Source organism: Papio anubis, chromosome 16 (genome assembly GCF_008728515.1).
Source record: "Papio anubis isolate 15944 chromosome 16, Panubis1.0, whole genome shotgun sequence".
Classification (NCBI taxonomy): domain Eukaryota; kingdom Metazoa; phylum Chordata; class Mammalia; order Primates; family Cercopithecidae; genus Papio; species Papio anubis.
The window spans coordinates 81,109,226-81,124,900 of NC_044991.1; the positions used below are offsets into that span (position 1 = coordinate 81,109,226).

At 39.2% G+C, this 15,675-nt stretch overlaps 1 protein-coding gene across 11 annotated transcripts in view; it reads right to left on the minus strand.

The window, feature by feature from the left end:
- BCAS1 (breast carcinoma amplified sequence 1) overlaps window positions 1-15,675 on the minus strand; it is a 128,585-nt gene that overhangs the window by 7,625 nt on the left and 105,285 nt on the right. For 4 of the 11 annotated variants that reach the window (XM_031656854.1, XM_003904598.4, XM_009215914.3 and 1 more), the window contains 3 exons: window positions 15,352-15,519; window positions 6,018-6,083; window positions 1,922-2,185 (listed from right to left, as the gene is read on the minus strand). In XM_031656854.1, coding sequence (XP_031512714.1) covers window positions 1,922-2,185; window positions 6,018-6,083; window positions 15,352-15,519 — 498 coding nt within the window. The remainder of the gene's footprint in view (window positions 1-1,921; window positions 2,186-6,017; window positions 6,084-15,351; window positions 15,520-15,675) is intronic. The other 7 variants (XM_031656856.1, XM_009215919.3, XM_009215918.3 and 4 more) reach the window with 3 other exon arrangements.

The window sequence follows — 15,675 nt, forward strand, 5'->3', positions numbered from 1 at the left end:
TCTTTTCTGGTCCTTTAGCAACTTGCTACTCAAAGTGTGGTCCCTGGATCAGCAGCTTTTGTAGCATCAATCAGGAGCTTTGTGGCATCCCAGGTTGGACCCCAGACCTACTCAATCAGAATGTGTGTTAATAGATCCCTGGGTGTTTCGTGTGCACAGTACATTTTGAGAAGACTTGTGTTGGCAAATCCAATAGAGCCTCACCCAGGTGGGTGAAGTCTCTCTCAGGGCTACGAACTGGCATTCTTGCTTTACATCAACATCTACATTCCTCACATCAATGAAACCACTGCAAGGACTACATGATTAGTTTGAAGACTGCACTACACCCAGAAAGCAGCAGCTAATAAAGAACTATTACATCTTGTGGAATAGGAGAGAGAAGCTATGAGTGTGAATGTGCTTTAGATGCAATGCTTAATAAATATTTTTGGAAGAAAAATGAAAGAAGGAAGAAGGGAAAAAAGGAAGGAAGGAAGGGAAGAAATTTCAGTGGTTTCCATATGTAAATTAAATGATTAATGGATATGCAGTTTCAGTGTCTCCATTCACAAAGTGGGTATTTTTTAAACATGCAAGTAGAAATTGCAAGTGTGCTTGAAGTGGAGTACAATGTTTTATCGAAGCGTAACAATTTCAAGTAATGTATTCCAAGTTTATATATCCTATTTTGGTATCTATTATTTTAATCTCATCCATTCACTCCTTTGTTTGTCAAGCACTTGCTGTTTATGCAGTCCTATTTCAAGTGCTTGAGATACAGCCTTGAACCTGAAAGGTGGCGCCCCTACCCTCACGGAGTCCAGTGGTGAAGATGGGCTTCCATTTTGTAAAGGAGAGTAAAATAAGCAAATCTAAAACACCTCCTCACCAGTCTGCCTAAAATTGCAATCAGTAAAAAAATTTCCTCTGCATCTAGCAGCCATTGATTCTATAGTGCATGGAGTAACACAATTGTACATTTACACCCTTGTTAAATTAAATAAGCAGGCCTTTTGCCTGAGGCAGTCTCCTTACTCTGAGTATCTATGTAACAAACTGCAACCACACCCAGTAAGTAAACAAACCAAAACCTACCTTATGAGGATACTTTTTTTTTTTTTTGTAATAAATAGCCAGGTTGCAGCCAATCACAAATAGCTAAACTTCAGCCAATTACAGGCAACCAATTGATCAGACCATTCCCAAATAAGGCAGACACCTCATCACATGTGACCAAATAAGGCAAATGCCTCATTGTACCCAATCAGATAAATTTTCTACTTTGCTTCCATGTTTGGCCTATAAAAGCTTACTGCTCATGCCACTGGGCAGTGCTCTCTGAACCTCTTTGGGTTTTGAGTGCTGCCCAATTCATGAATTGTTCTTTGCTCACAACATAAAGTGTGTTTTAACTTGATTTGTCTAATTTTTTTAAACACTTCTAATTGGTATAATATAATGTAAATAAAATAAGCCAATAATGCATTAATTCTCCATTCATTCATTCAACAAATATTACCCAGAGCATCTACTATGCACAAGACACTGAATAAAACCAATGATGATGTTGACGGTGATGATGGTGATTACTTCTACATGATTGCTCCCTAGGTCTCAGGCACTGTGCTGGGTGACTAGATGCATTATCTCACCTAACTGTTTCATGAACTCTGTGAGTTAGGCACCATTATTTATGCACAGATAAAAAATCTGGTTGAGAGAGGCAATAACTTGCTTAAGGTCTCAGTTTGTAAAGTGGAGAAGGATTGAACCTGCTGGAAGTCACATAGCAGTTCAAAAACCCTGAGTGACAGACCCGGGATCCCAGCGTGAAGAGCCACATGTAGAATTTGAAAAACTGACTGGGGCAGATGGTCTTGGGGAAGGAGAGAGCCCAGAAAGAAGAGACAAAAAAAAAAAAAAAAAAAAATCCACCTACCAGGCCTTTAAAGAAGCCCCCAAGGGACTGCTGCCGCTTCTCAGGTCTCTTTTGGAGCTTGTCCCCATTCTGCAGTGAGTTCGTGTCCACCATGGCCTGCTCTGTGCACTGGGCTGGTTCTTTGGCTTCCTGCTTGTTGCTCTTCTGTTTGTTCATCTCGACTGCTGACTTCTTGTCCTTCGAGGAGCCCTCTTTGCCCTTCTGGGGTGCTCCTGTTGGTTCTGGCTCTGGCGGTGTGATAGTCTTTTCTGCGGAGTCTGATGTCTACAGCAATTTCAAACAAAGTACATTTTTAGTGGCTGCAGGGCAACTCTCAATAGCAAGGGAATAAATATGTTAAAACAGAGATGTTCAAATGGTGGGTAGTATCTACATTTTCATGAATCCTAGGTGAAATGAAAGTAAAAAAAAAAAAAAGAAAAATTTGCACTTATGAAGTCATGGTGGGGACATTTATTTAGTTATCTAGTAATTCATTAATACATTTTATGTTATCCCAGAAAGCACTCTTTATCCCTTATTCTGGTACCAGAACTTGGCTTTTTCTTGGGGAAACACCCTTCTTCCTCATCTACTCCATGTGGTCCAGGCAAACTACTTCCACCTCCAGACAAGAGCGTGTGACTTAGGCCTGACCAATCAGAGCACTGTCTGTGATTGGCCTGCTGTGATTGGCTCAGCATAGCCAAATGCAGATAACACTGGAGCTAATCTCACAGCTTTGCTGAAATAAGAGAGAGGCTGGTTCCCTTTCTCTTAGATTTGAAGCTGTGAAGTTGTAAGACTGGAGCTTCCAGAACCACCAATATTTCTAGGGAAAATCTTCCCGAAAAGGAAGCCAACATAGAGAAAAGCACAGCTGAGAGATGGAGAGAGACAGAGAGAGAAAGACCAGGCATTGATGGTATCATGCCTGCCTCCTAGATCTAGCTGTTCCTGAAGACTTTCTATGCTGAAGCCAGCTTTGAGGGGGCTCCTCCCACTTGCAACTACATGTGAGTGTTTTCTTGGGGATGCCCATTCTTTTCTTCATGATTACATCTACCCTAATTTTTGGTGTGAAATTGTCCTTTTGCTTCATGAAATGGTGGTAAAAGAGATGATTGTTTTATTAGTTTTGAATGTATATCCTTTTTTTGTCAAAATGAAAGGTTTACAATCCCACATGTTTCTAATAATTTGATGAGATGAGGCTGTAAAATCCAAAAATCTAGTAAATGCAGGTTGGGGTAAGAATAACCATGTGAATATCTTATTTCTCCGGCTGCAAAAGCAACAAACATCCAAAAAAATATTTCTCCAGTGTAAGGAAAGCACCAGTTCAAGCAAGGCTGGCTTTGATGTTGGGGAGAAAATTTAGAGCAGGGGAGACTGAGCGTTATATGCCCTGTCCAAAGGGCAACAGTTGCCCTGATCCAGCCAAGAGATACCACGTAGGCTTGCAGCTCCAGTATGGTCAGAGCTTCTGTTTTTCAAGAGAACCTTGAAATTAAATTTTTAAAAATGCAAAATATGTCAACTTCTAAATATTGACTTCAAAAGTTTTAAAGCCCTGACGGTGGCAACTGTCAAACACACTTGACCCACCGGATACGTGTGTATAAGCATGATTCATGAAGTTATGTACTGTCCCCAGGTAAAAAGTTCTATAACAAGGTAGCAGCTTTGATGGAGAAGGCATCAACTGAAGGAGAGCTTTCCTTTCACTCCAGTGAATCATGCACCCCCCTCAGAAATAAGCGGGAAGACAAATGGCAGAGACTCCCCAGTCCAGAAGGCCTCCACTGGTGCTCTTCAGAGGGCAGAAGTCCTTGGAGAAAGAAGCAACAGGCATCCAGTGTACCTAGAGAAGCTCTTCTGCAATATAGGTCTTGAATACTTCTGGCAGAGCCCAACTGTCAGAGTTGCAGCAAATGCTAAGAGATGGATGTCCAAGTACAATAGATAGCCCAGAGCAGATACTCTCCTTAGAATGAAACAGAAACTCTTACCACCACGCTCTTCAGAAAGGCCAGAAACCAGAGATCCCAGTTCAAATGCCTTGTTAACTGTTTTTGTTGTGTAGAAGACTTTAAGATGCAGTGAGTGGCTAAGAGCTCAGTGCCTGGAGTCAGAAGGACCTGGTTTGTTTCTAATTCCACCATAACCTTGCTGTGTGACCAAGGATAAACTGACCTCTTAGTTTCCTCATCTCTATGGGAGCAATAAAAGAAATGACACCTTATGGTGCTGTGAGAATTAAATTAGCTAAAAATGGAAAGGACACACCAGTGTTCTCAAGTCTGAATCCAAGGCTCCGGAAAATAAAATTCCCAACTGGATTCTGAAAACACTCCTAGGTGCGTATAAATAGAATGATGTTTCCAGCTTATTTGGATTTGTACGATGTCATTCCAATTTTAGAATCACCAAGGTTATTGGCATAATTCCTTCACTGGAAAATTCCAGACAAAATATACCATCATATTTAAGCTTTTCTTTTTGAATAAATGATTTTATCCTGTTTTTAGGTAATAATCTTTGGGAATTTTGGTTCCAAAGTTGCCCAGGGACATAGTTTGGGGGCCAGGTATAGTCATAACTTAAGAAACGAAATGGGTATAGTAAAAAGCGATATATTTCCTGTTTTAAAAATGTAGGATAAACCAATTATTATGGAAATAAAAATACTATAACCTATTTACAGTCATTGCTGTCCATTCATGAGTGTGATATGGGCAACATTATAGATGGAAATTCCCTATCAGCTGCATAATAGTAATAGTAATAAATAGACACTGTTAACAGTAGAATTGTGCCTCCACCCCAATGCGTATGTTGAATCCCTAACTCCCAATGTGATTATATTTGGAATAGGAAGTAATTAAGGTTAAACAAAGGCATAGGGTGGAGCCCTGCCCCAATAGGATTAGTGTCCTTATAAGAAGAGACATTGGCGAGCTTATTCTCTTTCTCTCTCTGCCATGTAAGGACACACAAGCAAGAAGGTGGCTGTTTACAAGCCAGGAACACAGTCCTCACCAGGAACCAAACCCTGCTGATTTGCTTACTCCTTAATCCTATCTTTTCCATCCACAAGAACTGCAACAAAATACATTTCTGCTTTTAAAGCAACCACCTATGGCATTTTGTTATGGCAGCCCATGCTGACTAATACAGTAGCTAACATGTACTGAGCCCTCTGTACCAGAAATGTTATGTTTTACATGTATTGATTCATCTAAGTATGACAACCCTATGAGGAAGTACTTTTCATAGCTTCTTTGTATAGATGAGGAAGCTGAGGCACTGACAGATTTGGCAATTTGCCTAAGTCACACAGGGAAAAAAAAAAAAAAAGGTTGAGCCAGGATTTGAACCAGATAGTTTGAGTCTACCACTCATTCTTGTAGCCACTTCTCTATATTGTCAAAACTACTAGAAGAATATTTGATGCCATTTTTTTGTGGAGGTGTATTTTTAAATTAAAAAAAAGAGTACAGTTGCATGATCCCATTTAAAAAAAGGAACATATGTAGTTATAAACATGTCATAACTATATTTCTTTAGAATAAAGAAAGTAATGAAAGCAAACTGTGTGGTCCCCCCGCTCCATGTCTTTATTCTCTTCAAGACATAGATTCTAGTACTTGCCAAACGCCATGCAAGGTGACAGAGAAATAAAAGAAGGAGACTTCTTGCTCCACAGAGATTCCAGGCAGACGTGAGAAGGGGCAGGGGAGATAAATGAATTATTACAATTTGTGATGATGCTTTGAAATAAAAGAACAAGGTGTAGTTATGAGAGGCAGATACGGAAGGTCTTTTTGAGGAGGTGACATTTATGGCAAACAGTGAAGGGTGAGAAGAGATTTTTAATGCAGAAAAGAGGGGAGCGCATGTGTGAAAACTTTTTGATAGGATAAAGCTGAGGAACTGTAGTTTGTTCATGCTTGTGTCTGCAGATCCCAATCTCGTTCTTGGTATATAGTAGGTGCTTAATCCTGAGATGTTAAATGAGTCGGCTGTGGCTGAGAATGTTATTGAAAAGTATACTGTGAAGAAGTGAGAATACACCAGCTAATCCCACCACCAAACTGAGTTCGAGGTTACTTACTTGGCAGCTGGAGTCTTTCCCATTTATTTCTTCTGAGTGGGTGATCCCTCCATCCCCTTTCACTGACTAAAATAACAAACAGACAATGGCCTTCAGCCACCACAAGTACAGTGACATGGAGAATGCAGGAAGGTTCTGAAATGGATGATCTCAGTCATTTATCATGGAGGTTTGGGATCAAGACAAATGGAAGGCCAACTGGAAACATGTTACTCATCAGATAGAGATTTCCATGCAATTTGTAACCGTATCTAATTAAATTCAAGTGTTGGCCTCCAAAAATAACAACAAAAGTACTAAATCCTGGAATTAGGCAATTCTCAGATAAATGATGATGGTTCCAATTAGTGTTGGAAGCAGGAGATAGTTGAACATATTAAATGAAGACTGAAGGAACAATTGACCCATGAGTAGCCTTCCACTGGGAATATTTAGGCTGTGGGTGTTTTATTGTGGGGTTTTTTTTTTTTTTTTTTTTTTTTCTTCTTGATAGAGTTTTGCTGAGTATTTCATTTTCTACCCTTTAGCACCCCCTATAGCCAGCAACACCAGTGACAGGGATAAATGGGGTTGGCCTTGACTCCTTGAACTCCACACTCTAAGCTAATGAATGGTTCTAGAAGTGCGATTCCAGGACCAGCAGCTTCAGCATCACCTGGGAACTTGCTAGAAAGGCAAATTCTGGAGACCCACTCTGGATCTTAATGAATCAGAAGCTTTCAGGGGTGGAGGCTCAACGATCTGCATTTTAATAAGCTCTCCAGGTGGCGCTGAGGATTGTTTGAGTTTGAGCACCACTGCGCTCAGCAAGTTGGCCATATACAAGTTCAGACTCATGCTGGGTTTTGTGGTTTTAACCGTGCATTTAGTAATATCCTATGCTTAGTGCTTGATACCTTAAAATTCTGGTAATAAAATGCTCAATTCTTATCAATAGCATTGACTCAGGTCTAATTCCCACATATTTGACCACTGCTTAATGTCTCCTCTTCCCAGCTATGGGAGGAGTGTAGAGAGCAGAGTTTCAGCAATGCGGGGCAAAGAGGAAGACTCCAGATTCCACTGTTATTTATAGCCTTGACTGTCCATTGAAGGCACTCAAATACTTTCGGACTGATTAATATTATGTATCTTTGTCATCTGAGCTATAGTGTTCACATTAGAGATAATACAAACTGTTATTTATGAAGGATAATTTTTAGTGGAGTGCTTACTAAGTGCTGTGCATTGTGCTAAATGAGATAATAACTTGCATTATTTCGTTTATTCATTATGTCGGAACCTTAAGATGAGGAATTACTTTATTTTTCAGACAAGGAAATGGAAGCTCAAAGATGCTAGCATCACCATGGAACTAGCAGGTGTGAGTGCCAGTATTGGACAGCAGGCAATGACTATATTCCAGACTCTAAACCACCTCCTGATACTGCCCCTAGAAGGCAGGAGGCACTACTCAGTCAATAAACATTTACTGAGCATTCACTGTATGAAATTGCTGAATGTTAAACAAAATGACAAAAGCTTGGATAAGACGGAAGATGACCAAACTCAAATGTGGATGTTTATGGGATGTCCCCTCATCAGGAGTCAACTGTGCTTTTCTTTATTTTTGCTATTATTACTATTTTTAAGAGACAAGGTCCCACTCTGTCACTCAGGCTGGAGTACAGCAGCATAATCACCATTAACAGCAGCCTCAACCTCCGTGGTCAAGCAATCCTCCTGCCTCAGCCTCCCAGATAGATAGGACTGCAGGTGTACACCACCATGTCCAGCTATTATTATTATTATTATTATTTTTTGAAAGAGTCTCACTCTGTTGCTCAAGCTGGAGTGCAGTGGCATGATCTTGGCTCACTGCAGCCTCTGCCTCCCGGGTTCAAGTAATTCTCCTGCTTCAGCCTCCTGAATAGTTGGGACTACAGGCGCCTGCCACCATGCCCAGCTAATTTTTGTATTTTTAGTAGAGACAGGGTTTCACCATGTTGGCCAGGCTTGTCTCAAACTCCTGACCTCAAGTGATCCACCTGCCTTGGCCTCCCAAAATGTTAGGATTACAGGCATGAGCCACTGTGCCTGGCCCAGTTATTTTTAAAAATTTTTTTGCAGAGATGGAGTGTCACTATGTTGCCCAGGCTGGCCTCAAGCTCCTGGGCTCAAGTGATCCTCCAGCCTTGGCCTCCCAAAGCACTGGAATTTCAGAAGGGCTGTACTCTTTTTAATATACTGCTTAGTGTGAAAGAGGTGGTGTCTGGAAGTTCCGTGTACTGAGGACCATCATCGTTGCGGGTTTCACTGAGATTTTCAACCCAATGGCAAACAAACATCGGACTGTCCTCTCCACAAAATTTAGATCTATCTACATGGAAAGTGGGCTTTTCCTTCCTCCGTGTCCTGTGCATTGTTCTACAAAGGCCAGTCTTGCTTGAGAAGGCTTAGAAAAAGAAATGAACTCTTGGTTATTTCTTCCCTCCTCACAATCAGTTCTGTCAGCCTTCCCATCACACCCAAAGCTTTGGACACATAGGGATTTAACTCAGCCTCCAAATTCAGGCTGTGTCGTAACAGCCCTTCCTACTCAAGCACATTCCCAAGTGGCCTTTACACTATGGCTTTGGATCACATCTGTCAACCTCTGGGGAATGCTGAGCAGCAAAAAAACAAACAAATGCACAAAATGGCTTTTTAGGCAAACACTGAATGGACGTGAAGAGTCATGCATGACCACTCCACCACTTTCTAGAGAATAAAGTTCTCTCACTTGCCCCCTAGGAGAGAGGAATTCTAAACTTCCCATTAGTTGTTTCAATTTGGCATTCATTAGGGACTCTGCCAATTTAAGGTTTCAATTTGCTTTCTTTCCCTCCATTTCTTTGAGAGCCCTTGGAGAAGAATTGGGATTGAATCAGAAGGCTGTGTTGACAGCAGCTGATCTCAGCTGACATCATGAAAACAGACCTCCAGGCTGTCAGGGAGATTACTGCAATGAAGTTCAACTTCTTAAAAAGAAAAAATAAGAAGAGAGAGTATCTCAAATTTTTCAGTGATTTTTCTTTATTGCTTATTCTGAGGCATGTAAAGCTGTATGTATGCAAAAGTGACTGAAGTTTGGGTTTAGACTTAGAATCTTATTAAGTCCATCTGAAGTCACTTCTGTAGCAGCAGTTATTATTAATAACAACTGTTTCTTTCCTTCCTTCCTTCCTTTCCTTCCTTCCTTCCCTTCCCTTCCTTCCTTCCTTCCTTCCTTCCTTCCTTCCTTCCTTCCTTCCTTCCTTCCTTCCTTCCCTTTCCTTCCTTCCTTCCTTCCTTCCTTCCCTTCCTTCCTTCCTTCCTTCCTTCCTTCCTTCCTTCCTTCCTTCCTTCCTTCCTTCCTTCCTTCCTTCCTTCCTTCCTTCCTCCTGTCCTCTTTCCCTCACTTCCCTCCTTTCCTTCTATCCTTCTTTCTTTTTTCTTTGCAGAGACAAATCAGAGTAATTCATGTTGAACTCTGTATTCGAAGGAACCATAAACATAGAAGCTTATTTTTTCCAGCTGTCAAAAATAGCAAAGTTACTGTTTAAAGAGACTAAAATTCTTCCAGAGACTATTTAATACTTTGAAGAACAGTTTAAAGACTATGAAGTAATTTCAGAGATTTTCCAATGTGATACTGAGCAACTTTCTTCATGGAGTTAATTTTTATTCATGAGAGTCAAAGGTGAAGCATCTCAGGGCTTTCAGCCTGCAGTGTTGAGATGGAAGCTACTTGTGGCATCCACGCCTTGTATATTAATGAAATCATTTTTTATTTCTTTCATCGTGTCATGCATTCCTATAGCTTGATACTCTGAGGAATGTTTGAACCATCTCCAATGTATATCACTTAGCTATTCAAAAATCTAGCAAAAATGTTTGGTGGTCAGTTCACATTTCTTTGAAAGGAATGTTAATGTATTTTGATGGCAATATAATTCAAACACAATTGACATTTTAAAGAAAAATAATTGGGTTGAAAATTTAATATATGGTGAGTATATCTGCAATACTGTTTACCGGAAAACAAATCCAAGGAACGGCATCTACTGGAAATTTCTAGGATCAACAAAGGTAATGGATCTGAGCCTAGCATTTTACCAAGATGCTCACTTGAAATGGAATTGGACTAGTCAGGAAAACTCCCCAGCCATGGTAAATTTTGGTTTAGCGACACATATATTTAAAAAATCTATGTGGAAGCTTTAAGTAAGCCATATATTAATCTTCTTCTCCTTTGCCTTATTGTCATTTTAGGTAAGTGCAACAGCTCAATGCATCAAAATGGTATTTCCACAGAACGCACTACTAAAGAAATCACAAAAATGGAGCATGTGGTTGTTCTACTTTCGTATCCTTTCTGAGAATCCCAGCTGCAGAAGCACAGGAAGCAGCAATTTACACATGAGTCAAAGGGTGAGCTTTAGAATAACAAAATGACAACAAAACAAAAAAAACTGAGTTGGAATTCTGGCTCTCCCGCTTACCAGCTCTGGGACCGTGGAAAAATCCCGTAAATACTCACGAGTCTCTGTATCCTCATGTCCATCATGGGGCAGACAGAGCGCTTGTTTCCTAGAGTTCTCTATTCATAAATGAGATACTGTGTGCAAAGTGCCTAGCACACAGTAAATAACCGGTAGCTCTCATTGTTATTACTACCAGTAACTGAAAAGTACTGAATGACTATAGAGACCCTTTTAGGGTAGAAAGGGATGCAAGTCATTAGTAGGGACAGGAATTGACCAAATTAATGCTTCCTTCAGAAATCTCTCCTTAAAGAGCAAATCAGTATTAATGTTTTAATGCTCAGGGAAGAATTTCAGATCGAAGACTTTTGGTTTTCTGTTTTGTAAGTACCATCACAGACCACCTCTTTCCACCTCCAATAGTACATTTCAACAGGTTTTGTTAGACTTACTGGATTGAATGTAATTAATTAAAAAAAAAAAAACCCTCTGATTTTATGGCTGCCTCCTCATTTGGACTTTTAATTTACCCATTATTAAAGCTCATAGTATTTCTCTAAGCCCGAGAACATTATTCCAACAAAGATTTTCTTACAAATCTAATGGTCCAAAGAAAGATATGAGGAGGAGTAAATGAAGTAATGTAGGTGAAAATAGTTTGGAGGAGGAAAGCACGCTCATGTGTAAGGTGTTATTAATATTGACGAAGTATAAATCTGTATCTAGATATTTCTATCTACCATCTTTCTGGTTTCATCTGCCTACCTGCTTTGTGGACACATGAATGCAATATTCTACCCCCTCACTTTATAAAAATACACCAGCACTTCAAATATTCAATTTCTTGACATACAGCTGAATTAATATGTATAAGAATCTTTTCCTATTTAGGGCATGACAGATGTCTTCGATATTCCTCGCAATTATTTAAAATCCTGCAGGAGCCCGCAGAATTTTCGTGAAGTGCTATGTCTCTATGTGTTGAGTACCCTCTTAGGACTTATATGATTCTGTTTTCCTTTCCCTAAAATATAGTTATTTTAAAAATGATTTTTTTTCTGTTTTTATTTTTATGAGCAGTAAATTTCTAGAAAGAAAAAGATCTCCAGCTGGGCGCCGTGGTTCAAAGTTCATAATCCTAGCACTTTGGGAGGCCGAGGCTGGTGGATCACCTGAGGTCAGGAGTTTGAGACCAGCCTGGCCAATATGGTGAAACCCTGTCTCTACTAAAAACACAAAATTAGCCAGGTGTGTTGGCATACGCTTGTAATCCCAGCTACTCGGGAGGCTGAGACATGAGACTTGCTTGAACTCGGGGGGCAGAGGTTGCAGTGAGCAGAGACTGTGCCACTGCACTCCAACCTGGGTGACAAAGCGAGACTGTTTCAAAAAGAAAAAAAAAAGGGGGGAGAAATGCGAAAGATAGAAAGTAGAAAATCAATGATTTGGTGAATGGTGAAACTGAATACAAAGCATAGGTTATTCTATTGAGTTTTCTCTTCCATTAAGACAATTATTTAAACAAACCGATATTTTGCTAACAATATCCAAAATTTGTTTGAAATGTTTATTTATTTGGCTCAACCCCCCCCCCCCCCCCGCAACCTCAAAAAACCCTTAGTGATGGGCCAGATGTTGTCTCTATTTTCAAGCTGTGGGCAGGTTTTTTCTTTCCTGCATAAATCCAAAGACTTTGAATCAGTTTGGAAGCCATGGACATGTTACCAAAAAGTATTTCCTAAAAATAATTGCTAGAGTCAACTTCCAGAAATCTCCGCAATGGGGACGTTAACACATGTGCATAAAAGTAGGTGTATAAGGATCTTCATACAGGCTTGAGAAGCAATTGAGATAACGTGGGTAAGACACTTAGTGTGTGCTCACTGAATATGAGGATAGAGTTAAAAATAAATGTCTATTTTCTTCTCCACAGGGAAACAGACCACACCTGTTTACGCTCACTGTTGTATCCCTTGTGCCTGAATATAATGAACACTCAATAATTATTTGTTGAATAAGTGAATGAATGAAATGCAAAAAGTTGAAAACATACCAAATGTCCATCCATTAAGCAATGGTTAATCTGAGTATGATAAATCCAGACAGTATGATTCAAATAAGTTGTTCTAAAGAATGAGATGGTTCTCTATCAGGGGTTGCAAACCCAAATATCCACAGGGAAAGAGCCGGTAACATAAATGAGTGAGCTAGGCTGGGTGTGACCATAGGGAGTGGTAGGGATTTTAGTAAGCTGGAAAACTCATCAACTGTTTATTTGAATTAATCACAATATAATATATAGTGTTGTAATGAAAGCAAAACAGAAAAAGAAAAAAAAATACTTAGAATACGTGGAATTTTAAAGGAAATTCCAACAATCAGTATTTAAACTTTGCAAAGATAATGTTCATGTTCCCAGGCCTTTTCATGGGCAACTGGTAATAAGAACAATGGACATCATGAGACCCAATTCTAAGAATCCAAAGGGGACTGCTGGGGAAAAGAGTGTCCTCATCTACCTTCATCCCTATTCTATGGCGAATTGATTCCAAAGGACGCTTTTCTTCTCAATTTGTTTCCCTCAGAATTTAGACTTACACATTTTCTACTCCCCAAAAATTTTCCCAAATAGCATCTAAAAGATAGCTCTGGGGGATACATTTAAGCAATATAAGACCTCATTAGAATTTAACAATTTGTTTTAGATGGATGCTGTGAGTGGTTTAGAGGTCTTTTTTGTTTTTTCTTTTTTTTCTTCTCACGCTTTCTTTGGAGTTTCTTGTCCTTTTCCCTGTTTTAAATGAAGGAGCTTCGTGTTGGTTACTTGGAAGAGACCTTCATTCTATTTGCTTTTTTTTTTTTTCGGTATCTCTCAATTCTATCCAGAAATGGAAAAGCTGATCGCTGTCAATATTATGATGAGTTATTTGGGGATCCCATTTGTAAGTTAGATGAGTTGCCAGAAACAGACCAAATGTTCTTTTCTTTCCTGGCATCATGTAAAAATTGGTTTAAAAAAATCTCAGGTCTTAATCTCTATTTTCGCTGCCAAACTTCAGATCAAATGGCCAATGAGATAGATGGGGTTTTGGCCATATGGGCCGCCCACAACTGATTCTACACTTTTTACTCCATGAGAATATAACAAGAAAAGAAAATGATTCCTGTCAACAATTTCTAACACAATTATTTCTAATATGCCTCAGTTCGCATTGGCAAGGGTTTTGTTTTGTTTTGTAGGCTAGAAAGAATTCCTTAACAGGTTGAGCCTGTGAAATTAGAGAGTTGCTTTCTCAAAGGATTAAACTCCAAATACTCCTGAAAATAAAGGCACACTATAATGAAATTTTTGTTTTTCATTAAAAGAGAATTAAACTAATGACCTTTTACATGCATTTTTGTTTTTTGTTCTCCAACTGATTTAGGTTTTGTTGCATTATATTATTTAAGCTCCTGGCTGTTTAGACATTTAATGTGCATGGCTTGTTGTAAATAGTAAAATGTATCTATCACATTCTTTCTATTCTACACAAATTAAAAGCATGGCTAATTCATCAACTAAGTTACATATTTCACTATTGGAATATTATGTTGTCATTTCCTATTTAGTTTATCTGTAAGCTAGTTTTGTCCAAATTTGTGTCACTCACATGTCACCTTCAGAATTTTTGCCACATCTTTATATAACTTGGACTATTTAATACATAATCCTTAAAATACCTGATATTCTTTATGTAAACAAATGTATTTCAAAGAAAACCTCATATCATTACCATAATGAGAAAAGCAGTGTCATTGACCACCAACAGAAGGAAACTTTAAAAATAAATAAAAGTAAGCAATAATAGTAACTTCTAGTTAGATGCTATTGTATGCCAAAATTTGGACCCAACTGCAATTAAAAAGCTGAAAAAAAAAATAGATGTTGGTGTGGATGTGGTGAAAAGGGAACACTTTTACAGTGTTGGTGGGAATGTGAACTGGCACAACCACTATGGGAAACAGTGTGGAGATTCCTTAAAAAACTAAACGTATATTCACTCTTCGATCCAGCAATCCCACTACTGGGTATCTACCCAAAGGAAAATAAGTCATTATCTGAAAAAGACACCTGCACACACATGTTTATAGCAGCACAATTCACAATTGCAAAGATATGGAACCAACCTAAGTGCCTATCAACCAATGAGTGGATAAAGAAAATGTGGCATATGTACACCATAGAATACTACTGAGCCAGAAAAAGGAATGAAATAATGTCTTTTGCAGCAACTTGGATGGAGCTGGAGGCCATTATTCTAAGTGAAGTAACTCAGGAATGGAAAACCGAATACTGTATGTTGTCACTTATAAGTGGGGGCTAAGCTATGAGGATACAAAGGCATAAAAATGATATAATGGACTTTGGGGACTCAGGGGAGAAGGTTGGGAGAGGGGTGAGGGATAAAAGACTGCATACTGGCTATAGTGCACACTGCTCGGGCGACAGGTGCACTAAAGTCTCAGAAATCACCACTAAAGAACTAATCCATGTAACCCCAAACCACTTGTATGTCCACAACTATTGAAATTAAAAAAAAAAAAATTTGAACCCAAGGGCAGCTCTTTTTTTGTTAAAAAGAGTTAGCAGGCATTAAAGGGTTAAAGAATATTAGCAACAAACAGAGACTTTCTGTATGATTGAATCAGAAGGAAAAAAGGGAATTTTCTCACTACACAATTCATATTCCAATCATATTCCATACATACTATCTACAATTATGTCTCCTACTACCTGTGGCATGAGCCCATTGTTCCCAGAAGCCACTCTAGGTGCTTTAGGTTTCCTATACTGGAAGTAAGGGGCTTACCATTTGTCTGAGAAACGTCATCAGAGAGGTTCTTGGTTTGCTTTCTTCTCTTTTGAGTTTCGCTTCTGTGGGTTCGGGTGTAGCATCTCCTTCGTTGAGGTCCACTGTTTGTAAGGCTGATTCTACTTCCTTGGACTTTATAATCTCTACTGGTGATTCACACACCACCTGGATTATTTTGCCAGGTAATAAGAAAATGAAAAACAAAACATTCCCCCAAAACACGTTTTACAAAGTGGGGTTCTTGTTGCCCCCCTGTCCACGTAGTAGCTACAGTTTTGAATCTATGACCATTTCTACACAGGCACCTCTTGGAGAAGTAAT